General features: G+C 42.8%; 1 protein-coding gene across 4 annotated transcripts in view; it reads left to right on the top strand.

Annotated features, from left to right (window-relative positions):
- Nucleotides 1-27592, top strand: part of LOC106572778 (polypyrimidine tract-binding protein 3) — a 121336-nt gene that overhangs the window by 46561 nt on the left and 47183 nt on the right. For all 4 annotated transcript variants that reach the window (XM_045694155.1, XM_045694149.1, XM_045694152.1 and 1 more), the window contains exons 2-3: nt 12248-12320; nt 19378-19547. In XM_045694155.1, the coding sequence (XP_045550111.1) occupies nt 12296-12320; nt 19378-19547 (195 nt within the window). In that variant the 5' untranslated portion in view covers nt 12248-12295. The remainder of the gene's footprint in view (nt 1-12247; nt 12321-19377; nt 19548-27592) is intronic.

Raw genomic sequence — 27592 nt, 5'->3', positions numbered from 1 at the left:
GGATGATGTTATTAAGACACTGTTCAGAGTAGGTTTTAGGATGATGTTATTAAGACACTGCTCAGAGTAGGTTTTAGGGTGATGATAAGACACTGCTCAGAGTAGGTTTTAGGATCATATTATTAAAAGACTGCTCAGAGTAGGTTTTAGGATGATGTTATTAAGACACTGTTCAGAGTAGGTTTTAGGATGATGTTATTAAGACACTGCTCAGAGTAGGTTTTAGGATGATGTACTAAGACACTGCTCAGAGTAGGTTTTAGGATCATGTTATTAAGACACTGCTCAGAGTAGGTTTTAGGATGATGGTATTAAGACACTGCTCAGAGTATGTTTTAGGATGATGTTATTAAGACACTGTTCAGAGTAGGTTTTAGGATGATGTTACTAAGACACTGTTCAGAGTAGGTTTTAGGATGATGTTATTAAGACACTGTTCAGAGTAGGTTTTAGGATGATGGTATTAAGACACTGCTCAGACTATGTATTAGGATGATGTTATTAAGACACTGTTCAGAGTAGGTTTTAGGATGATGTTATTAAGACACTGCTCAGAGTAGGTTTTAGGATGGTGATAAGACATTGCTCATAGTAGGTTTTAGGATGATGATAATACACTGCTCAGAGTAGGTTTTAGGATGATGATAAGATACTGTTCAGAGTAGGTTTTAGGATGATGTTACTAGACACTGTTCAGAGTAGATTTTAGGACGATGGTATTAAGACACTGTTCAGACTATGTATTAGGATGATGTTATTAAGACACTGTTCAGAGTAGGTTTTAGGATGATGTTACTAAGACACTGTTCAGAGTAGGTTTTAGGATGATGTTATTAAGACACTGTTCAGAGTAGGTTTTAGGGTGATGTTATTAAGACACTGTTCAGAGTAGGTTTTAGGATGATGTTATTAAGACCCTGTTCAGAGTAGGTTTTAGGATGGTGTTATTAAGACACTGCTCAGAGTAGGTTTTAGGATGGTGATAAGACATTGCTCATAGTAGGTTTTAGGATGATGATAATACACTGCTCAGAGTAGGTTTTAGGTTGATGATAAGACACTGTTCAGAGTAGGTTTTAGGGTTATGATAAGACACTGTTCAGAGTAGGTTTTAGGATGATGTTAAGACACTTTTAAGAGTAGATTTTAGGACGATGGTATTAAGACACTGCTCAGAGTAGGTTTTAGGGTGATGATAAGACACTGCTCATAGTAGGTTTTAGGATGATGATAAGACACTGCTCAGAGTAGGTTTTAGGATGATGTTAAGACACTGCTCAGAGTAGGTTTTAGGATGATTTTACTAAGACACTGTTCAGAGTAGATTTTAGGACGATGGTATTAAGACACTGCTCAGAGTAGGTTTTAGGGTGATGTTATTAAGACACTGTTCAGAGTAGGTTTTAGAGTGATGATAAGACACTGCTCAGAGTAGGTTTTAGGATGATGTTATTAAGACACTGTTCAGAGTAGGTTTTAGGGTGATGTATAAGACACTTCTCAGAGTAGGTTTTAGGATGATGTTATTAAGACACTGCTTAGAGTAGGTTTTAGGATGGTGATAAGACACTGCTCATAGTAGGTTTTAGGATGATGTTAAGACACTGCTCAGAGTAGGTTTTAGGTTGATGATAAGACACTGTTCAGAGTAGGTTTTAGGATGATGTTAAGACACTGTTAAGAGTAGATTCTAGGACGATGGTATTAAGACACTGCTCAGAGTAGGTTTTAGGATGATGTTATTAAGACACTGCTCAGAGTAGGTTTTAGGGTGATGTATTAAGACACTGCTCAGAGTAGGTTTTAGGATGATGATAAGACACTGCTCAGAGTAGGTTTTAGGATGATGTTATTAAGACACTGCTCAGAGTAGGTTTTAGGGTGATGTTATTAAGACACTGCTCAGAGTAGGTTTTAAGGTGATGTTATTAAGACACTGCTCAGAGTAGGTTTTAGGATGATGTTATTAAGACACTGCTCAGAGTAGGTTTTAGGGTGATGATAGGACACTTCTCAGAGTAGGTTTTAGGGTGATGTTATAAGACACTGCTCAGAGTAGGTTTTAGGATGGTGATGATAAGACACTGCTCAGAGTAGGTTTTAGGATGATGTTATTAAGACACTGCTCAGCGTAGGTTTTAGGGTGATGATAGGACACTGCTCAGAGTAGGTTTTAGGATGATGATAAGACACTGCTCAGAGTAGATTTTAGGATGATGTATATAAGACACTGCTCAGAGTAGGTTTTAGGGTGATGTTATTAAGACACTGCTCAGCGTAGGTTTTAGGATGGTGTTATTAAGACACTGCTCAGAGTAGGTTTTAGGATGATGATAGGACACTGCTCAGAGTAGGTTTTAGGATGATGATGATAAGACACTGCTCAGAGTAGGTTTTAGGGTGATGTTATTAAGACACTGCTCAGCGTAGGTTTTAGGATGGTGTTATTAAGACACTGCTCAGAGTAGGTTTTAGGGTGATGATAGGACACTGCTCAGAGTAGGTTTTAGGGTGATGATAAGACACTGCTCAGAGTAGGTTTTAGGATGATGATGATAAGACACTGCTCAGAGTAGGTTTTAGGATGATGTTATTAAGACACTGCTCAGAGTAGGTTTTAGGGTGGTCTTATTAAGACACTGCTCAGAGTAGGTTTTAGGATGGTGATAAGACACTGCTCATAGTAGGTTTTAGGATGATGATAAGACACTGCTCAGAGTAGGTTTTAGGATGATGATAAGACACTGCTCAGAGTAGGTTTTAGGATGATGGTATTAAGAGACTGTTCAGAGTAGGTTTTAGGATGATGTTATTAAGACACTGTTCAGAGTAGGTTTTAGGATGATGATAAGACACTACTCAGAGTAGGTTTTAGGATGATGTTATTAAGACACTGCTCAGAGTAGGTTTTAGGATGATGATAATACACTGCTCAGAGTAGGTTTTAGGATGATGATAAGACACTGTTCAGAGTAGGTTTTAGGATGATGTTAAGACACTGTTAAGAGTAGATTTTAGGACGATGGTATTAAGACACTGTTCAGAGTAGGTTTTAGGATGATGTTATTAAGACACTGTTCAGAGTAGGTTTTAGGATGATGTTACTAAGACACTGTTCAGAGTAGATTTTAGGATGATGTTATTAAGACACTGCTCAGAGTAGGTTTTAGGGTGATGTTATTAAGACACTGTTCAGAGTAGGTTTTAGGATGATGTTACTAAGACACTGTTCAGAGTAGGTTTTAGGATGATGTTATTAAGACACTGCTCAGAGTAGGTTTTAGGGTGATGATAAGACACTGCTCAGAGTAGGTTTTAGGATGATGATAAGACACTGTTCAGAGTAGGTTTTAGGATGATGTTAAGACACTGTTCAGAGTAGATTTTAGGACGATGGTATTAAGACACTGCTCAGAGTAGGTTTTAGGATGATGATAAGACACTGCTCATAGTAGGTTTTAGGGTGATGATAAGACACTGCTCAGAGTAGGTTTTAGGATGATGATAAGACACTGCTCAGAGTAGGTTTTAGGATGATGTTACTAAGACACTGTTCAGAGTAGGTTTTAGGACGATGTTATTAAGACACTGTTCAGAGTAGGTTTTAGGGTGATGTTATTAAGACACTGCTCAGAGTAGGTTTTAGGGTGATGTTATTAAGACACTGTTCAGAGTAGGTTTTAGGGTGATGATAAGACACTTCTCAAAGTAGGTTTTAGGATGATGTTATTAAGACACTGTTTAGAGTAGGTTTTAGGGTGATGATGAGACACTGCTCAGAGTAGGTTTTAGGATGATGTTAAGACACTGCTCAGAGTAGGTTTTAGGGTGGTGAGAAGACACTGCTCAGAGTAGGTTTTAGGATGATGGTGATAAGACACTGCTCACAGTAGGTTTTAGGGTGATGTTATTAAGACACTGCTCAGAGTAGGTTTTAGGATGATGGTGATAAGACACTGCTCAGAGTAGGTTTTAGGATGATGTTATTAAGACACTGCTCAGAGTAGGTTTTAGGATGATGTTATTAAGACACTGTTCAGAGTAGGTTTTACGATGATGATAAGACACTACTCAGAGTAGATTTTAGGATGATGTTATTAAAACACTGCTCAGAGTAGGTTTTAGGGTGATGTTATTAAGACACTGCTCAGAGTAGGTTTTAGGGTGATGTTATTAAGACACTGCTCAGAGTAGGTTTTAGGATGATGTTATTAAGACACTGCTCAGAGTAGGTTTTAGGATGATGTTATTAAGACACTGCTCAGAGTAGGTTTTAGGGTGATGATAAGACACTGTTCAGAGTAGGTTTTAGGATGATGATGATAAGACACTACTCGGAGTAGATTTTAGGATGATGTTATTAAGACACTGTTCAGAGTAGGTTTTAGGATGATGATGATAAGACACTACTCAGAGTAGATTTTAGGATGATGTTATTAAGACACTGCTCAGAGTAGGTTTTAGGGTGATGTTATTAAGACACTGCTCAGAGTAGGTTTTAGGGTGATGATAAGACACTGCTCAGAGTAGGTTTTAGGATGATGATAAGACACTGCTCAGAGTAGGTTTTAGGATGATGTTATTAAGACACTGCTCAGAGTAGGTTTTAGGATGATGTTATTAAGACACTGTTCAGAGTAGGTTTTAGGATCATATTATTAAAAGACTGCTCAGAGTAGGTTTTAGGATGATGTTATTAAGACACTGTTCAGAGTAGGTTTTACGATGATGTTATTAAGACACTGGTCAGAGTAAGTTTTAGGGTGATGTTATTAAGACACTGCTCAGAGTAGGTATTAGGATGATGATAAGACACTGCTCAGAGTAGGTTTTAGGATGATGTTATTAAGACACTGCTCAGAGTAGGTTTTAGGGTGATGTTATTAAGACACTGCTCAGAGTAGGTTTTAGGATGATGTTATTAAGACACTTCTCAGAGTAGGTATTAGGATGGTGATAAGACACTGCTCATAGTAGGTTTTAGGATGATGATAAGACACTGCTCAGAGTAGGTTTTAGGATGATGATAAGACACTGTTCAGAGTAGGTTTTAGGATGATGTTAAGACACTGTTAAGAGTAGATTTTAGGATGATGTTATTAAGACACTGCTCAGAGTAGGTTTTAGGATGATGTTATTAAGACACTTCTCAGAGTAGATTTTAGGATGATGTTATTAAGACACTGTTCAGAGTAGGTTTTAGGGTGATGTTATTAAGACACTGCTCAGAGTAGGTTTTAGGGTGATGATAGGACACTGTTCAGAGTAGGTTTTAGGGTGATGATAAGACACTGTTCAGAGTAGGTTTTAGGATGATGTTATTAAGACACTGCTCAGAGTAGGTTTTAGGGTGATGATAGGACACTGTTCAGAGTAGGTTTTAGGGTGATGTTATTAAGACACTGCTCAGAGTAGGTTTTAGGGTGATGTTATTAAGACACTGTTCAGAGTAGGTTTTAGGGTGATGGTGATTAAGACACTGTTCAGAGTAGGTTTTAGGGTGATGTTATTAAGACACTGCTCAGAGTAGGTTTTAGGGTGATGTTATTAAGACACTGTTCAGAGTAGGTTTTAGGGTGATGGTGATTAAGACACTGTTCAGAGTAGGTTTTAGGGTGATGTTATTAAGACACTGCTCAGAGTAGGTTTTAGGATGATGTTATTAACACACTGCTCAGAGTAGGTTTTAGGGTGATGTTATTAAGACACTGCTCAGAGTAGGTTTTAGGATGATGTTATTAAGACACTGTTCAGAGTAGGTTTTAGGATGATGTTATTAAGACACTGTTCAGAGTAGGTTTTAGGGTGATGTTATTAAGACACTGTTCAGAGTAGGTTTTAGGGTGATGTTATTAAGCCACTGCTCAGAGTAGGTTTTAGGATGATGGTGATAAGACACTGTTCAGAGTAGGTTTTAGGATGATGTTATTAAGACACTGTTCAGAGTAGGTTTTAGGGTGATGTTATTAAGACACTGTTCAGAGTAGGTTTTAGGATGATGTTACTAAGACACTGTTCAGAGTAGGTTTTAGGATGATGTTATTAAGACACTGTTCAGAGTAGGTTTTAGGGTGATGTTATTAAGACACTGTTCAGAGTAGGTTTTAGGATGATGTTACTAAGACACTGCTCAGAGTAGGTTTTAGGGTGATGTTATTAAGACACTGCTCAGAGTAGGTTTTAGGATGATGTTATTAAGACACTGTTCAGAGTAGGTTTTAGGATGATGGTAATAAGACACTGCTCAGAGTAGGTTTTAGGGTGATGTTATTAAGACACTGCTCAAAGTAGGTTTTAGGATGATGTTATTTAGACACTGCTCAGAGTAGGTTTTAGGATGATGTTAAGACACTGCTCAGAGTAGGTTTTAGGATGATGTTATTAAGACACTGCTCAGAGTAGGTTTTAGGGTGATGTTATTAAGACACTGCTCAGAGTAGGTTTTAGGGTGATGGTGATTAAGACACTGTTCAGAGTAGGTTTTAGGATGTTGACACTTCCTAGACAAACTCTGAGCCAGGAGTAAAATCAACTCCCTAAGACTTTATCTCAGCTGGAAATCACGGCAGTTGGAGGAAAGGAAAGATGGTGATGACGCTCAATGACATCATTACAAATGATGGGCAATAGCCAATCACGACGAGGCATCGCCAGCTGTGAACTCTACAGCACAGTTCAGACAACCACAGTGAATGTGACTGGGCATCAAATGTTGTAGCGCTAAAAAGTTTGGCATGCGTCACCTTTTTTTTACCTTTTTTTTTTTACCAACATCTGATGCTTGTTAGAAGTGGAATTTTGATAATATTACCATTATATCAACACACTCGTCACTTCCGTTCAACAAACCCTAAATCTCTTTGGCACAGTAGGTATCAAGTCACTTGCCAATAATGTTTGAAAAGTTTATCACTTTCATCGAACACAATCAAATTTAACAATAGCCCTATTTGCCTTTAATTGCCCAACTTATAGGCATGCCCAATTTTTTTTTTTTTAGCAACAGGATATTGCACTCCAAAGAGATAACATGATGTATGTTGATTAAATCATCAAAATCTAAATATGTGATTATTTGGTAGTGGCTTGTGGTTGTATGTAAATATTCAGGCATCAGTTGGAGCTGCTGATTGGAGGACGGGCTTATAATCATACCTGGAATGGAGCGAATGGACATCCTGTTAGCTGGTGTGATCCATATTAAATGACATGACAACACATCCTGTTAGCTGGTGTGATCCATATTAAATGACATGACAACACATCCTGTTAGCTGGTGCGATCCATATTAAATGACACAACAACACATCCTGTTAGCTGGTGTGATCCATATTAAATGACACAACACATCCTGTTAGCTGGTGTGATCCACATTAAATTAAGCTACTTTAGTCCAGAGCCTAATGGCACCCTATTCCCTATGTAGTGCACTACTTTAGACCAGAGCCTAATAGAACCCTATTCACTATGTAGTGCACTACTTTAGACCAGGGCCTAATGGCACCCTATTCCCTATGTAGTGCACTACTTTAGACCAGAGCCTGATGGCATCCTATTCCCTATGTAGTGCACTACTTTAGACCAGAGCCTAATGGCACCCTATTCCCTATGTAGTGCACTACTTTAGACCAGAGCCTAATAGAACCCTATTCACTATGTAGTGCACTACTTTAGACCAGGGCCTAATGGCACCCTATTCCCTATGTAGTGCACTACTTTAGACCAGAACCTGATGGCATCCTATTCCCTATGTAGTGCACTACTTTAGACCAGAGCCTAATGGCACCCCATTCCCTATATAGTGCACTGCTTTAGGCCAGAGCCTAATGGCACCCTATTCCCTATGTAGTGCACTACTTTAGACCAGAGCCTAATGGCACTGGTCTCTATACTATTAGTCCATCAGTCTCTATACTATTAGTCCATCAGTCTCTATACTATTAGTCCATCAGTCTCTATACTATTAGTCCATCAGTCTAATCTATTAGTCCATCAGTCTCTATACTATTAGTCCATCAGTCTCTATACTATTAGTCCATCAGTCTAATCTATTAGTCCATCAGTCTCTATACTATTAGTCCATCAGTCTCTATGCTATTAGTCCATCAGTCTCTATACTATTAGTCCATCAGTCTAATCTATTAGTCCATCAGTCTCTATGCTATTAGTCCATCAGTCTCTATACTATTAGTCCATCAGTCTAATCTATTAGTCCATCAGTCTCTATACTATTAGTCCATCAGTCTAATATATTAGTCCATCAGTCTCTATACTGTTAGTCCATCAGTCTCTATGCTATTAGTCCATCAGTCTAATCTATTAGTCCATCAGTCTAATCTATTAGTCCATCAGTCTCTATACTATTAGTCCATCAGTCTCTATACTATTAGTCCATCAGTCTAATCTATTAGTCCATCAGTCTCTATACTATTAGTCCATCAGTCTAATCTATTAGTCCATCAGTCTCTATACTATTAGTCCATCAGTCTAATCTATTAGTCCATCAGTCTCTATACTATTAGTCCATCAGTCTAATCTATTAGTCCATCAGTCTCTATACTATTAGTCCATCAGTCTCTATACTATTAGTCCATCAGTCTAATCTATTAGTCCATCAGTCTCTATACTATTAGTCCATCAGTCTAATCTATTAGTCCATCAGTCTCTATACTATTAGTCCATCAGTCTAATCTATTAGTCCATCAGTCTCTATACTATTAGTCCATCAGTCTCTATAGTATTTGTCCATCAGTCTCTATACTATTAGTCCATCAGTCTCTATACTATTAGTCCATCAGTCTCTATACTATTAGTCCATCAGTCTCTATACTATTTGTCCATCAGTCTCTATACTATTAGTCCATCAGTCTAATCTATTAGTCCATCAGTCTCTATACTATTAGTCCATCAGTCTCTATACTATTAGTCCATCAGTCTCTATAGTATTAGTCCATCAGTCTCTATACTATTAGTCCATCAGTCTCTATACTATTAGTCCATCAGTCTCTATAGTATTAGTCCATCAGTCTCTATACTATTAGTCCATCAGTCTCTATAGTATTAGTCCATCAGTCTCTATACTATTAGTCCATCAGTCTCTATACTATTAGTCCATCAGTCTCTATAGTATTAGTCCATCAGTCTCTATACTATTAGTCCATCAGTCTAATCTATTAGTCCATCAGTCTCTATACTATTAGTCCATCAGTCTCTATAGTATTTGTCCATCAGTCTCTATACTATTAGTCCATCAGTCTCTATACTATTAGTCCATCAGTCTCAATACTATTAGTCCATCAGTCTCTATACTATTTGTCCATCAGTCTCTATACTATTAGTCCATCAGTCTAATCTATTAGTCCATCAGTCTCTATACTATTAGTCCATCAGTCTCTATACTATTAGTCCATCAGTCTCTATAGTATTAGTCCATCAGTCTCTATACTATTAGTCCATCAGTCTCTATAGTATTAGTCCATCAGTCTCTATACTATTAGTCCATCAGTCTCTATACTATTAGTCCATCAGTCTCTATAGTATTAGTCCATCAGTCTCTATAGTATTAGTCCATCAGTCTCTATACTATTAGTCCATCAGTCTCTATACTATTAGTCCATCAGTCTCTATAGTATTAGTCCATCAGTCTCTATACTATTAGTCCATCAGTCTCTATACTATTAGTCCATCAGTCTCTATACTATTAGTCCATCAGTCTCTATACTATTAGTCCATCAGTCTCTATACTATTAGTCCATCAGTCTCTATAGTATTAGTCCATCAGTCTCTATAGTATTAGTCCATCAGTCTCTATACTATTAGTCCATCAGTCTCTATACTATTAGTCCATCAGTCTCTATACTATTAGTCCATCAGTCTCTATACTATTAGTCCATCAGTCTAATCTATTAGTCCATCAGTCTCTATACTATTAGTCCATCAGTCTCTATAGTATTAGTCCATCAGTCTCTATACTATTTGTCCATCAGTCTCTATACTATTAGTCCATCAGTCTCTATACTATTAGTCCATCAGTCTCTATACTATTAGTCCATCAGTCTCTATAGTATTAGTCCATCAGTCTCTATACTATTAGTCCATCAGTCTCTATACTATTAGTCCATCAGTCTAATCTATTAGTCCATCAGTCTCTATACTATTAGTCCATCAGTCTCTATAGTATTAGTCCATCAGTCTCTATAGTATTAGTCCATCAGTCTCTATACTATTAGTCCATCAGTCTCTATACTATTAGTCCATCAGTCTCTATAGTATTAGTCCATCAGTCTCTATACTATTAGTCCATCAGTCTCTATACTATTAGTCCATCAGTCTCTATACTATTAGTCCATCAGTCTAATCTATTAGTCCATCAGTCTCTATACTATTAGTCCATCAGTCTCTATAGTATTAGTCCATCAGTCTCTATAGTATTAGTCCATCAGTCTCTATAGTATTAGTCCATCAGTCTCTATACTATTAGTCCATCAGTCTCTATACTATTAGTCCATCAGTCTCTATACTATTAGTCCATCAGTCTCTATACTATTAGTCCATCAGTCTAATCTATTAGTCCATCAGTCTCTATACTATTAGTCCATCAGTCTCTATAGTATTAGTCCATCAGTCTCTATACTATTTTTCCATCAGTCTCTATAGTATTAGTCCATCAGTCTCTATACTATTAGTCCATCAGTCTCTATACTATTAGTCCATCAGTCTCTATAGTATTAGTCCATCAGTCTCTATACTATTAGTCCATCAGTCTAATCTATTAGTCCATCAGTCTAATCTATTAGTCCATCAGTCTCTATGCTATTAGTCCATCAGTCTCTATAGTATTAGTCCATCAGTCTCTATAGTATTAGTTCATCAGTCTCTATACTATTAGTCCATCAGTCTCTATACTATTAGTCCATCAGTCTCTATACTATTAGTCCATCAGTCTCTATACTATTAGTCCATCAGTCTAATCTATTAGTCCATCAGTCTCTATACTGTTAGTCCATCAGTCTCTGTGCTATTAGTCCATCAGTCTAACCTATTAGTCCATCAGTCTAATCTATTAGTCCATCAGTCTCTATACTATTAGTCCATCAGTCTCTATACTATTAGTCCATCAGTGTCTATACTATTAGTCCATCAGTCTAATCTATTAGTCCATCAGTCTCTATACTATTAGTCCATCAGTCTAATCTATTAGTCCATCAGTCTCTATACTATTAGTCCATCAGTCTCTATAGTATTAGTTCATCAGTCTCTATACTATTAGTCCATCAGTCTCTATACTATTAGTCCATCAGTCTCTATACTATTAGTCCATCAGTCTCTATACTATTAGTCCATCAGTCTAATCTATTAGTCCATCAGTCTCTATACTGTTAGTCCATCAGTCTCTATACTATTAGTCCATCAGTCTCTATAGTATTAGTTCATCAGTCTCTATACTATTAGTCCATCAGTCTCTATACTATTAGTCCATCAGTCTCTATGGTATTAGTCCATCAGTCTAATCTATTAGTCCATCAGTCTCTATACTATTAGTCCATCAGTCTCTATACTATTAGTCCATCAGTCTCTATACTATTAGTCCATCAGTGTCTATACTATTAGTCCATCAGTCTAATCTATTAGTCCATCAATCTCTATAGTATTTGTCCTTCAGTCTCTGTTTGTTATGTTGATTTGCTAAGCTAGTCGACATGAGGAGGGGCCGGTGAGAGTAACATTAACCTTACGTCTCTGTCCTGTCTGTCAACAGGGAGTAACAGTTACCTAACGTCTCTGTCCTGTCTTTCAGCAGGGAGTAACAGTTACCTAACGTCTCTGTCCTGTCTGTCAGCAGGGAGTAACAGTTACCTAACATCTCTGTCCTGTCTGTCACCAGGGAGTAACAGTTACCTAACGTCTCTGTCCTGTCCTGTCTGTCACCAGGGAGTAACAGTAACCTAGCATCTCTGTCCTGTCTGTCACCAGGGAGTAACAGTAACCTAGCATCTCTGTCCTGTCTTGGTCACCAGGGAGTAACAGTAACCTAGCATCTCTGTCCTGTCCTGTCTGTCAGCAGGGAGTAACAGTTACCTAACGTCTCTGTCCTGTCCTGTCTGTCACCAGGGAGTAACAGTTACCTAACGTCTCTGTCCTGTCTTGTCTGTCACCAGGGAGTAACAGTTACCTAACGTCTCTGTCCTGTCTGTCAACAGGGAGTAACAGTTACCTAACATCTCTGTCCTGTCTTGTCTGTCAGCAGGGATCTGTTCTGCCTCTTTCTTCTGCTGTCCTGTGCGGCCGTACTACCATGAGCACTTCTACTCCATCCACAGGTACGTCTGCTCTCTCACCATCCCCGTCAACATACCTCCGACCTCTACCCTGGATCTGTGTACACGTACTGTAAGCTGGGATTCCATCCCATCCCTCATTGGGGTTTTTGGAGACGGCATTCACGGTAAATGCTGCGTAGATAACGGCTCGATCGGAGATTTCCTTTAATGAAAGCTGCGTTGTTGACACGGTGGGATTTCATCCCGGCCCATAGTATGCGACCCAGCTGGCCTAAGGTAAGGGCGTTATCGTGTAGCCTCGTTGGTCCCATAAAGCATTGGTTACTGGTTATAATGCAGTGCTACCCAGGAGGTTCCCCTGGAGACGGTGATGCAGAATACAACGCATAACAAGTGAGTTAAAAAGAGCAGCTCCTGATTGGTCCGTTCCACTTCCTTGACCCTGTGTTTCCATGGTAACGTGCTGGTAACCTCTGGTTGGCTGACAGAGAGGAGATTAATCTAATTGTGCTGTTGACTGATCTTATTGGCTTTTAAAGAGATTAACTAAGATCCCATCTTCTGTAATGGACACACACACACACACACACACACTAACACACACACACACACACACACACACACACACACACACACACACACAGGCTCTCAGACAGGAAATGGATGGGTATGGCTATCAGATGGGAAGCTTCCCTCACATCATATGATGTGTTATAGAACAGATCCAAGACTCTGTGTCTGTTTCTACTGAGGCCTGACTACATACTAACACACCCAGACAGTCTGTTTCTACTGAGGCCTGACTACATACTAACACACCCAGACTGTCTGTTTCTACTGAGGCCTGACTACATACTAACACACCCAGACTGTCTGTTTCTACCGAGGCCTGACTACATACTAACACACCCAGACAGTCTGTTTCTACCGAGGCCTGACTACATACTAACACACCCAGACTGTCTGTTTCTACTGAGGCCTGACTACATACTAACACACCCAGACAGTCTGTTTCTACTGAGGCCTGACTACATACTAACACACCCAGACTGTCTGTTTCTACCGAGGCCTGACTACATACTAACACACCCAGACAGTCTGTTTCTACTGAGGCCTGACTACATACTAACACACCCAGACAGTCTGTTTCTACTGAGGCCTGACTACATACTAACACACCCAGACAGTCTGTTTCTACTGAGGCCTGACTACATACTAACACACCCAGACAGTCTGTTTCTACTGAGGCCTGACTACATACTAACACACCCAGACAGTCTGTTTCTACTGAGGCCTGACTACATACTAACACACCCAGACTGTCTGTTTCTACTGAGGCCTGACTACATACTAACACACCCAGACAGTCTGTTTCTACTGAGGCCTGACTACATACTAACACACCCAGACTGTCTGTTTCTACTGAGGCCTGACTACATACTAACACACCCAGACAGTCTGTTTCTACCGAGGCCTGACTACATACTAACACACCCAGACAGTCTGTTTCTACTGAGGCCTGACTACATACTAACACACCCAGACAGTCTGTTTCTACTGAGGCCTGACTACATACTAACACACCCAGACAGTCTGTTTCTACTGAGGCCTGACTACATACTAACACACCCAGACTGTCTGTTTCTACCGAGGCCTGACTACATACTAACACACCCAGACTGTCTGTTTCTACTGAGGCCTGACTACATACTAACACATCCAGACTGTCTGTTTCTACTGAGGCCTGACTACATACTAACACACCCAGACAGTCTGTTTCTACTGAGGCCTGACTACATACTAACACACCCAGACTGTCTGTTTCTACTGAGGCCTGACTACATACTAACACACCCAGACTGTCTGTTTCTACTGAGGCCTGACTACATACTAACACATCCAGACTGTCTGTTTCTACCGAGGCCTGACTACATACTAACACACCCAGACAGTCTGTTTCTACTGAGGCCTGACTACATACTAACACACCCAGACAGTCTGTTTCTACTGAGGCCTGACTACATACTAACACATCCAGACTGTCTGTTTCTACTGAGGCCTGACTACATACTAACACACCCAGACAGTCTGTTTCTACCGAGGCCTGACTACATACTAACACACCCAGACTGTCTGTTTCTACTGAGGCCTGACTACATACTAACACACCCAGACAGTCTGTTTCTACTGAGGCCTGACTACATACTAACACACCCAGACAGTCTGTTTCTACTGAGGCCTGACTACATACTAACACACCCAGACAGTCTGTTTCTACCGAGGCCTGACTACATACTAACACACCCAGACAGTCTGTTTCTACCGAGGCCTGACTACATACTAACACACCCAGACTGTCTGTTTCTACTGAGGCCTGACTACATACTAACACACCCAGACTGTCTGTTTCTACTGAGGCCTGACTACATACTAACACACCCAGACAGTCTGTTTCTACTGAGGCCTGACTACATACTAACACACCCAGACTGTCTGTTTCTACTGAGGCCTGACTACATACTAACACACCCAGACAGTCTGTTTCTACTGAGGCCTGACTACATACTAACACACCCAGACAGTCTGTTTCTACCGAGGCCTGACTACATACTAACACACCCAGACAGTCTGTTTCTACTGAGGCCTGACTACATACTAACACACCCAGACAGTCTGTTTCTACTGAGGCCTGACTACATACTAACACACCCAGACTGTCTGTTTCTACCGAGGCCTGACTACATACTAACACACCCAGACTGTCTGTTTCTACTGAGGCCTGACTACATACTAACACACCCAGACTGTCTGTTTCTACTGAGGCCTGACTACATACTAACACACCCAGACAGTCTGTTTCTACCGAGGCCTGACTACATACTAACACATCCCAATGCAAACTGCATGAGCTAGTGAGTTGACACTATTTGCTTATCATTTGCATGGTGGCCCTGTTGACTTTCACTAATAACTTAGCTCTGACAGTCTTTACAGCCTTGCGGCAGGTAGGTTATGAGCCAGTCTATCATGCCATACAGCAGGATCCGCCCCCTTTTAGTGTTGCCAGGACACCTTGGAATCCCCGGAACATAGCTGATATGTCCATGTTATTTACGCTCTAATAACCAATCTCTTCTGAGGAGATTCTCTGAATACCTTGTCATCTCTTCTGAGGACATTCTCTGAATACCTTGTCATCTCTGCTGAGGACATTCTCTGAATACCTTGTCATCTCTTCTGAGGACATTCTCTGAATACCTTGTCATCTCTTCTGAGGACATTCTCTGAATACCTTGTCATCTCTGCTGAGGACATTCTCTGAATACCTTGTCATCTCTTCTGAGGACATTCTCTGAATACCTTGTCATCTCTTCTGAGGACATTCTCTGAATACCTTGTCATCTCTGATGGGGATATTCTCTGAATACCTTGTCATCTCTGCTGAGGACATTCTCTGAATACCTTGTCATCTCTGATGGGGATATTCTCTGAATACCTTGTCATCTCTGCTGAGGACATTCTCTGTATACCTTGTAATCTCTGCTGAGGACATTCTCTGAATACCTTATCATCTCTTCTGAGGACATTCTCTGAATACCTTGTCATCTCTGCTGAGGACATTCTCTGAATACCTTGTCATCTCTGCTGGGAACATTCTCTGAATACCTTGTCATCTCTTCTGAGGACATTCTCTGAATACCTTGTCATCTCTGCTGAGGACATTCTCTGAATACCTTGTCATCTCTGCTGAGGGCATTCTCTGAATACCTTGTCATCTCTGCTGAGGACATTCTCTGAATACCGTGTCATCTCTTCTGAGGACATTCTCTGAATACCTTGTCATCTCTTCTGAGGACATTCTCTGAATACCTTGTCATCTCTGCTGAGGACATTCTCTGAATACCTTGTCATCTCTGATGGGGATATTCTCTGAATACCTTGTCATCTCTGCTGAGGACATTCTCTGAATACCTTGTCATCTCTGCTGAGGACATTATCTGAATACCTTGTCATCTCTGCTGAGGACATTCTCTGAATACCTTGTCAGAGGAGCACAGGCTATACTTTCCCCTCTTCCCTTGTGTCTGCCTGTCATTGGTTCCTCTCTAATGTGGTCTAACATACCCAATCAGCTATGACTTCCCTATATGAGTATAGGTACAGGGTTAGATAGTGTATAGGTACAGGGTTAGATAGTGTATAGGTACAGGGTTAGATAGTGTATAGGTACAGGGTTAGATAGTAGATAGTGTATAGGTACAGGGTTAGATAGTAGATAGTGTATAGGTACAGGGTTAGATAGTGTATAGGTACAGGGTTAGATAGTGTATAGGTACAGGGTTAGATAGTGTATAGGTACAGGGTTAGATAGTGTATAGGTACAGGGTTAGATAGTGTATAGGTACAGGGTTAGATAGTGTATAGGTACAGGGTTAGATAGTGTATAGGTACAGGGTTAGATAGTGTATAGGTACAGGGTTAGATAGTGTATAGGTACAGGGTTAGATAGTGTATAGGTACAGGGTTAGATAGTGTATAGGTACAGGGTTAGATAGTGTATAGGTACAGGGTTAGATATTGTATAGGTACAGGGTTAGATAGTGTATAGGTACAGGGTTAGATAGTGTATAGGTACAGGGTTAGATAGTGTATAGGTACAGGGTTAGATAGTGTTCTCTAATGTGGTCTAACATACCCAATCAGCTATGACTTCCCTAGCTCTCTATAGCCACCGTACTGTGTCATGGTTGCCTCGGGGGAGAGGCCTGTTTGATTCGACAGATTGTTTAGACCTGCTTCAGTCAGAGTAGTAGTAGTAGGAAGAGTAGTAGGAGTAGGAGGAGTAGTAGGAGTAGTAGGAGTAGTAGGAGTAGTAGGAGTAGGAGGAGTAGTAGGAGTAGTAGGAGGAGGAGGAGTAGTAGGAGTAGGAGGAGTAGTAGGAGTAGTAGGAGGAGGAGGAGTAGTAGGAGGAGTAGTAGGAGTAGTAGGAATAGGAGGAGTAGTAGGAGTAGGAGGAGTAGTAGGAGTAGGAGGAGTGGGAGGAGTAGGAGGAGTAGGGGTACTAGTAATAGTAGTAATAGTAGGAGTAGTAGTAGGAGTAGTAGGAGTAGGAGGAGTAGTAGGAGGAGTAGTAGGAGTAGGAGGAGTAGTAGGAGTAGGAGGAGTAGTAGGAGTAGTAGTAGTAGGAAGAGTAGTAGGAGTAGGAGGAGTGGGAGGAGTAGGAGGAGTAGGGGTACTAGTAATAGTAGTAATAGTAGAAGTAGTAGTAGGAGTGGTAGTAGTAGTACTAGTAATAATAGGAGTAGGAGGAGTAGTAGGAGTAGTAGGAGTAGGAGGAGTAGTAGGAGTAGAAGGAGTAGTAGGAGTAGAAGGAGTAGTAGGAGTAGGAGGAGTAGTAGGAGTAGGAGGAGTGGGAGGAGTAGGAGGAGTAGGGGTACTAGTAATAGTAGTAATAGTAGGAGTAGTAGTAGGAGTGGTAGTAGTAGTACTAGTAATAGTAGGAGTGGTAGTAGCAGGAGTTGTAGGAGTAGTAGTACTAGGAGTATGAGTAGTAGGAGTAGTACTAGTAGTAGTAGTAGTAGGAGTATGAGTAGTAGGAGTAGTACTAGTAGTAGTAGTAGTAGTAGTAGTAGTAGTAGGAGTAGAAGGGGGAGTAGTAGTACTAGTAGTACTAGTAGTAGGAGTAGTAGGAGGAGGAGTAGTAGTAGTAGGAGTAGGAGGAGTTGCCTGGCTGGTTAAATGGTATCTGCCTGCTTAAATGGGATCTGCCTGGTTAAATGGGATCTGCCTGGTTAAATGGTATCTGCCTGGTTAAATGGGATCTGCCTGGTTAAATGGGATCTGCCTGGTTAAATGGTATCTGCCTGCTTAAATGGGATCTGCCTGGTTAAATGGGATCTGCCTGGTTAAATGGTATCTGCCTGGTTAAATGGGATCTGCCTGGTTAAATGGGATCTGCCTGGTTAAATGGGATCTGCTGGCTGGTTAAATGGTCTCTGCCTGCCTGGTTAAATGGGATCTGCCTGGTTAAATGGGATCTGCCTGGTTAAATGGAACCTGCCTGGTTAAATGGGATCTGCCTGGTTAAATGGGATCTGCTGGCTGGTTAAATGGGATCTGCCTGGTTAAATGGTATCTGCCTGGTTAAATGGGATCTGCCTGGTTAAATGGGATCTGCCTGGTTAAATGGGATCTGCTGGCTGGTTAAATGGGATCTGCTGGCTGGTTAAATGGGATCTGCTGGCTGGTTAAATGGGATCTGCCTGGTTAAATGGTATCTGCTGGCTGGTTAAATGGTCTCTGCCTGGCTGGTTAAATGGGACCTGCCTGGTTAAATGGGACCTGCCTGGTTAAATGGGATCTGCCTGGTTAAATGGGACCTGCCTGGTTAAATGGGATCTGCCTGGTTAAATGGGATCTGCCTGGTTAAATGGTATCTGCTGGCTGGTTAAATGGGATCTGCTGCCTGGTTAAATGGTATCTGCCTGGTTAAATGGGATCTGCCTGGTTAAATGGGATCTGCTGCCTGGTTAAATGGGATCTGCTGGCTGGTTAAATGGGATCTGCTGCCTGGTTAAATGGGATCTGCTGGCTGGTTAAATGGGATCTGCTGCCTGGTTAAATGGGACCTGCCTGGTTAAATGGGACCTGCCTGGTTAAATGGTATCTGCCTGGTTAAATGGGATCTGCCTGGCTGGTTAAATGGGATCTGCCTGGCTGGTTAAATGGGATCTGCCTGGCTGGTTAAATGGGATCTGCTGCCTGGTTAAATGGGATCTGCTGCCTGGTTAAATGGGATCTGCTGCCTGGTTAAATGGGATCTGCTGCCTGGTTAAATGGGATCTGCCTGGCTGGTTAAATGGTATCTGCTGGCTGGTTAAATGGGACCTGCCTGGTTAAATGGGATCTGATGCCTGGTTAAATGGGATCTGCTGGCTGGTTAAATGGGACCTGCCTGGTTAAATGGGATCTGCTGCCTGGCTAAATGGGATCGATGTATCAAATTTATCAAAATTGGGTTTGTTTTCAAATTCTTTGTCGATCTCTCTCTCTCTCTCTCTCTCTCTCTCTCCTCCTCCTCCTCCTCCTCCTACAGCTAATGGCAACGATAGCAGACAGTTTAAAGGAGATCGTTCTCCCTGTGGTCCTTCCCGAGTGCTCCACGTCCGCAAGGTTCCCATCGAGGTGTCTGAGGCTGAGCTCATCTCTCTAGGAGTCCCATTCGGTAGAGTCACCAACCTGTTGATGCTGAAAGGGAAAAACCAGGTAGGAACAAACATTCTCCAACCAGGTTAAAACCAGATAGAGCCCTATCGACCCTGGTCAAAAGTAGTGTACTATATAGGTCAGGGCCCACAATAGTGCACTTTTGACAAGGGCCCATAGGGGTTTTATTATAGGGAATAGGGTGCCATTTGGGATGTATATCTAGTGTCAAGATCATGCGATAGGCCTGATCACGGACAACGACGAGACAGCCTATAGGGAGGAGGTCAGAGACCTGGCAGTGTGGTGCCAGGACAACAACCTCTCCCTTAACGACGAGACAGCCTATAGGAGGAGGTCAGAGACCTGGCAGTGTGGTGCCAGGACAACAACCTCTCCCTCAACGATGAGACAGCCTATAGGGAGGAGGTCAGAGACCTGGCAGTGTGGTGCCAGGACAACAACCTCTCCCTAAACGACGAGACAGCCTATAGGGAGGAGGTCAGAGACCTGGCAGTGTGGTGCCAGGACAACAACCTCTCCCTCAACGATGAGACAGCCTATAGAGAGGTCAGAGACCTGGCAGTGTGGTGCCAGGACAACAACCTCTCCCTTAACGACGAGACAGCCTATAGGGAGGAGGTCAGAGACCTGACAGTGTGGTGCCAGGACAACAACCTCTCCCTCAACGTGAGCAAGACCAAGGAGCTGATCGTGGACTACAGGAAAAGGAGGGCTGAACAAGCCCCCATTAACATCGACGGGGCTGTAGTGGAGCGGGTCGAGAGTTTCAAGTTCCTTGGTGTCCACATCACCAACGAACAATCATGGTCCAAACACACCAGGGCAGTCGTGAAGAGGGCACGACAAAACCTATTCCCCCACAGGAGACTGAAAAGATTTGTCATGGCTCCTTAGATCCTCAAAACGTTCTACAGCTGCACCATCGAGAGCATCCTGACTGGTTGCATCACTGCCTGGTATGGCAACTGCTCGGCATCTGACCGTAAAGAGCTACAGAGCGTAGTGAGTACGGTTCAGTACATCACTGGGCCAAGCTTCCCGTCATCCAGGACCTCTATACCAGGCGGTGTCAGAGGAAGGCCCATAAAATTGTCAGATACTCCAGTCACCCAAATAATAGACTGTTCATTCTGATACCGCACGGCAAGCAGTACCAAAGCACCAAGTCTAGGACCAAAAGGCTCCTTAACAGCTTCTACCCCCAAGTCATCACACTGCTGAACAGTTAATAAAATGGCCACCGGACTATTTACATTGACTTTTGACCCCCCCCTTTTGTTTTTACACTGCTGCTACTCGCTGTTTATTATCTATGCATAGTCACTTCACCCCTACCTACATGTACAAATTACTTCGACTAACCTGTACCCCCGCACATTTACTCAGTACCGGTACCCCCTGCATATAGCCTCCACATTGACTCTGTACCGGTACCCCCTGTATATAGCCTCCACATTGACTTGGTACCAGTACCCCCTGTATATAGCCTCCACATTGACTCTGTACCGGTACCCCCCATGTATATAGCCTCCACATTGACTCTGTACCGGTACCCCTGTATATAGACTCCACATTGACTCTGTACCGGTACCCCCTGTATATAGCCTCCACATTGACTCTGTACCGGTACCCCCTGTATATAGCCTCCACATTGACTCTGTACCGGTACCCCCTGTATATAGCCTCCACATTGACTCTGTACCGTAACACCCTGTATATAGCCTCCACATTGACTCTGTACCGGTACCCCCTGTATATAGCCTCCACATTGACTCTGTACCGGTACCCCCTGTATATAGCCTCCACATTGACTCTGTACCGGTACCACCTGTATATAGCCTCCACATTGACTCTGTACCGGTACCCCCTGTATATAGCCTCCACATTGACTCTGTACCGGTACCCCCTGTATATAGCCTCTACATTGACTCTGTACCGGTACCCCCTGTATATAGCCTCCACATTGACTCTGTACCGGTACCCCCTGTATATAGCCTCTACATTGACTCTGTACCGGTACCCCCTGTATATAGCCTCCACATTGACTCTGTACCGGTACCCCCTGTATATAGCCTCCACATTGACTCTGTACCGGTACCCCCTGTATATAGCCTCCACATTGACTCTGTACCGGTACCCCCTGTATATAGCCTCCACATTGACTCTGTACCGGTACCCCCTGTATATAGCCTCCACATTGACTCTGTACCGTAATACCCTGTATATAGCCTCCACATTGACTCTGTACCGGTACCTCCTGTATATAGCCTCCACATTGACTCTGTACCGGTACCCCCTGTATATAGCCTCCACATTGACTCTGTACCGTAACACCCTGTATATAGCCTCCACATTGACTCTGTACCGGTACCCCCTGTATATAGCCTCCACATTGACTCTGTACCGGTACCCCCTGTATATAGCCTCCACATTGACTCTGTACCGGTACCCCCTGTATATAGCCTCCACATTGACTCTGTACCGGTACCCCCTGTATATAGCCTCCACATTGACTCTGTACCGGTACCCCCTGTATATAGCCTCCACATTGACTCTGTACCGGTACCCCCTGTATATAGCCTCCACATTGACTCTGTACCGGTACCCCCTGTATATAGCCTCCACATTGACTCTGTACCGGTACCCCCTGTATATAGCCTCCACATTGACTCTGTACCGGTACTCCCTGTATATAGCCTCCACATTGACTCTGTACCGGTACCCCCTGTATATAGCCTCCACATTGACTCTGTACCGGTACCCCCTGTATATAGCCTCCACATTGACTCTGTACCGTAATACCCTGTATATAGCCTCCACATTGACTCTGTACCGGTACCTCCTGTATATAGCCTCCACATTGACTCTGTACCGGTACCCCCTGTATATAGCCTCCACATTGACTCTGTACCGTAATACCCTGTATATAGCCTCCACATTGACTCTGTACCAGTACCTCCTGTATATAGCCTCCACATTGACTCTGTACCGGTACCCCCTGTATATAGCCTCCACATTGACTCTGTACCGTAACACCCTGTATATAGCCTCCACATTGACTCTGTACCGGTACCCCCTGTATATAGCCTCCACATTGACTCTGTACCGGTACCCCCTGTATATAGCCTCCACATTGACTCTGTACCGGTACCCCCTGTATATAGCCTCCACATTGACTCTGTACCGTAATACCCTGTATATAGCCTCCACATTGACTCTGTACCGGTACCTCCTGTATATAGCCTCCACATTGACTCTGTACCGGTACCCCCTGTATATAGCCTCCACATTGACTCTGTACCGTAACACCCTGTATATAGCCTCCACATTGACTCTGTACCGGTACCCCCTGTATATAGCCTCCACATTGACTCTGTACCGGTACCCCCTGTATATAGCCTCCACATTGACTCTGTACCGGTACCCCCTGTATATAGCCTCCACATTGACTCTGTACCGGTACCCCCTGTATATAGCCTCCACATTGACTCTGTACCGGTACCCCCTGTATATAGCCTCCACATTGACTCTGTACCGTAATACCCTGTATATAGCCTCCACATTGACTCTGTACCGGTACCCCCTGTATATAGCCTCCACATTGACTCTGTACCGGTACCCCCTGTATATAGCCTCCACATTGACTCTGTACCGGTACCCCCTGTATATAGCCTCCACATTGACTCTGTACCGTAATACCCTGTATATAGCCTCCACATTGACTCTGTACCGGTACCCCCTGTATATAGCCTCCACATTGACTCTGTACCGTAATACCCTGTATATAGCCTCCACATTGACTCTGTACCGGTACCCCCTGTATATAGCCTCCACATTGACTCTGTACCGGTACCCCCTGTATATAGCCTCCACATTGACTCTGTACCGGTACCCCCTGTATATAGCCTCCACATTGACTCTGTACCGTAATACCCTGTATATAGCCTCCACATTGACTCTGTACCGGTACCCCCTGTATATAGCCTCCACATTGACTCTGTACCGTAATACCCTGTATATAGCCTCCACATTGACTCTGTACCGTAACACCCTGTATATAGCCTCCACATTGACTCTGTACCGGTACCCCCTGTATATAGCCTCCACATTGACTCTGTACCGGTACCCCCTGTATATAGCCTCCACATTGACTCTGTACCGGTACCCCTGTATATAGCCTCCACATTGACTCTGTACTGGTACCCCCTGTATATAGCCTCCACATTGACTCTGTACCGGTACCCCCTGTATATAGCCTCCACATTGACTCTGTACCGTAATACCCTGTATATAGCCTCCACATTGACTCTGTACCGGTACCCCCTGTATATAGCCTCCACATTGACTCTGTACCGTAACACCCTTTATATAGCCTCCACATTGACTCTGTACCGGTACCCCCTGTATATAGCCTCCACATTGACTCTGTACCGGTACCCCCTGTATATAGCCTCCACATTGACTCTGTACCGGTACCCCCTGTATATAGCCTCCACATTGACTCTGTACCGGTACCCCCTGTATATAGCCTCCACATTGACTCTGTACCGTAATACCCTGTATATAGCCTCCACATTGACTCTGTACCGGTACCCCCTGTATATAGCCTCCACATTGACTCTGTACCGTAACACCCTTTATATAGCCTCCACATTGACTCTGTACCGGTACCCCCTGTATATAGCCTCCACATTGACTCTGTACCGGTACCCCCTGTATATAGCCTCCACATTGACTCTGTACCGGTACCCCCTGTATATAGCCTCCACATTGACTCTGTACCGGTACCCCCTGTATATAGCCTCCACATTGACTCTGTACCGTAATACCCTGTATATAGCCTCCACATTGACTCTGTACCGGTACCCCCTGTATATAGCCTCCACATTGACTCTGTACCGGTACCCCCTGTATATAGCCTCCACATTGACTCTGTACCGTAACACCCTGTATATAGCCTCCACATTGACTCTGTACCGGTACCCCCTGTATATAGCCTCCACATTGACTCTGTACCGGTACCCCCTGTATATAGCCTCCACATTGACTCTGTACCGGTACCCCCTGTATATAGCCTCCACATTGACTCTGTACCGTAATACCCTGTATATAGCCTCCACATTGACTCTGTACCGGTACCCCCTGTATATAGCCTCCACATTGACTCTGTACCGGTACCCCCTGTATATAGCCTCCACATTGACTCTGTACCGGTACCCCCTGTATATAGCCTCCACATTGACTCTGTACCGTAATACCCTGTATATAGCCTCCACATTGACTCTGTACCGGTACCCCCTGTATATAGCCTCCACATTGACTCTGTACCGGTACCCCCTGTATATAGCCTCCACATTGACTCTGTACCGGTACCCCCTGTATATAGCCTCCACATTGACTCTGTACCGGTACCCCCTGTATATAGCCTCCACATTGACTCTGTACCGGTACCCCCTGTATATAGCCTCCACATTGACTCTGTACCGTAATACCCTGTATATAGCCTCCACATTGACTCTGTACCGGTACCTCCTGTATATAGCCTCCACATTGACTCTGTACCGGTACCCCCTGTATATAGCCTCCACATTGACTCTGTACCGTAATACCCTGTATATAGCCTCCACATTGACTCTGTACCGGTACCCCCCTGTATATAGCCTCCACATTGACTCTGTACCGTAATACCCTGTATATAGCCTCCACATTGACTCTGTACCGTAACACCCTGTATATAGCCTCCACATTGACTCTGTACCGTAACACCCTGTATATAGCCTCCACATTGACTCTGTACCGGTACCCCCTGTATATAGCCTCCACATTGACTCTGTACCGGTACCCCCTGTATATAGCCTCCACATTGACTCTGTACCGGTACCCCCTGTATATAGCCTCCACATTGACTCTGTACCGGTACCCCCTGTATATAGCCTCCACATTGACTCTGTACCGTAATACCCTGTATATAGCCTCCACATTGACTCTGTACCGGTACCCCCTGTACATAGCCTCCACATTGACTCTGTACCGTAATACCCTGTATATAGCCTCCACATTGACTCTGTACCGTAACACCCTGTATATAGCCTCCACATTGACTCTGTACCGGTACCCCCTGTATATAGCCTCCACATTGACTCTGTACCGGTACCCCCTGTATATAGCCTCCACATTGACTCTGTACCGGTACCCCTGTATATAGCCTCCACATTGACTCTGTACTGGTACCCCCTGTATATAGCCTCCACATTGACTCTGTACCGGTACCCCCTGTATATAGCCTCCACATTGACTCTGTACCGTAATACCCTGTATATAGCCTCCACATTGACTCTGTACCGTAATACCCTGTATATAGTCTCCACATTGACTCTGTACCGGTACCCCATGTTCATTGCTTCGTTATTGTATAGCGTTACTTTTTATTACATTTTTACTTTAGTTTATTTAGTAAATATTTTCTTAACTCTATTTCTTCAACTGCATTGTTGGTTTAGGGCTTGTAAGTAAGCATTTCACTCTAAGGTCAACCTGTTGTATTCAGCATGTGACAAATAAAATGTGATGTGATTTAATGCGGGCCTACTGCATGGGATACGGAGGTCCGCCTTTATTACGAAGATGCCAATTCAGACCAGAAGTAGGAAACTTTGGAGACGTCCCAAATGGCACCCTATTCCCTATGTAGTGCATTACTTTTAATGAGCACCAATGGGGTGCAGGACAGGGTTGGAGGGTTCAACATTTTAATCAAGGTTAATTGGAGGCTAGATAAGGAAGGACCCTTTCCCATTCCAATGGAAATATAATGGTAAGACCAGAATAGAGGTACTACATGTCCTGGATGTTCTTTTAATTTAATTTAATTTAATTTAATTTAATTTAACCTTTATTTAACTAGGCAAGTCAGTTAAGAACAAATTCTTATTTTACAATGAAAAGGCAAAAGGCCTCCTGCGGGGACGGGGGCCTGGGATTAAAAATAAATAAATACAATATAAATATAGGACAAAACACACATCACGACAAGAGAGACAACACCTACATAGAGAGACCTAAGACGACAACACAACATGGCAGCAACACAACATGACAACAGCATGGTAGCAACACAACATGACAACAGCATGGTAGCAACACAACATGACAACAGCATGGTAGCAACACAACATGACAACAACATGGTAGCAACACAACATGACAACAACATGGTAGCAACACAACATGACAACAACATGGTAGCAACACAGCACGGCAGTAGCACAAAACATGGTACAAACATTATTGGGGCACAGACAACAGCACAAGGTAGAGACAACAATACATCGCACAAAACTGATGTAGGCTCAATTCTGATGCATACTCGTTATCGTTACTCGTTATCGTTACTCGTTATTGTTACTCATTGTGTATTTATTATTAGGTGTTATTACTTTTCTATTGTTTCTCTATTGTCTTTCTCTCTGTATTGTTGGGAAGGTCCTGTCAGTCAGCATTTACCTGTTAGTCTACACCTGTTGTTTACCAAGCATTTACCTGTTAGTCTACACCTGTTGTTTACCAAGCATTTACCTGTTAGTCTACACCTGTTGTTTACCAAGCATTTACCTGTTAGTCTACACCTGTTGTTTACCAAGCATTTACCTGTTAGTCTACACCTGTTGTTTACCAAGCATTTACCTGGTAGTCTACACCTGTTGTTTACCAAGCATTTACCTGTTAGTCTACACCTGTTGTTTACCAAGCATTTACCTGGTAGTCTACACCTGTTGTTTACCAAGCATTTACCTGTTAGTCTACACCTGTTGTTTACCAAGCATTTCACTGGTAGTCTACACCTGTTGTTTACAAAGCATTTCCCTGTTAGTCTACACCTGTTGTTTATCAAGCATTTCCCTGTTAGTCTACACCTGTTGTTTACCAAGCATTTCCCTGTTAGTCTACACCTGTTGTTTACCAAGCATTTACCTGTTAGTCTACACCTGTTGTTTACCAAGCATTTCCCTGTTAGTCTACACCTGTTGTTTACCAAGCATCTCACTGGTAGTCTACACCTGTTGTTTACCAAGCATTTACCT

This window comes from Salmo salar, chromosome ssa01, assembly GCF_905237065.1.
Source record: "Salmo salar chromosome ssa01, Ssal_v3.1, whole genome shotgun sequence".
NCBI lineage: Eukaryota > Metazoa > Chordata > Actinopteri > Salmoniformes > Salmonidae > Salmo > Salmo salar.
This window is presented reverse-complemented; position numbering and strand designations above follow the sequence as displayed.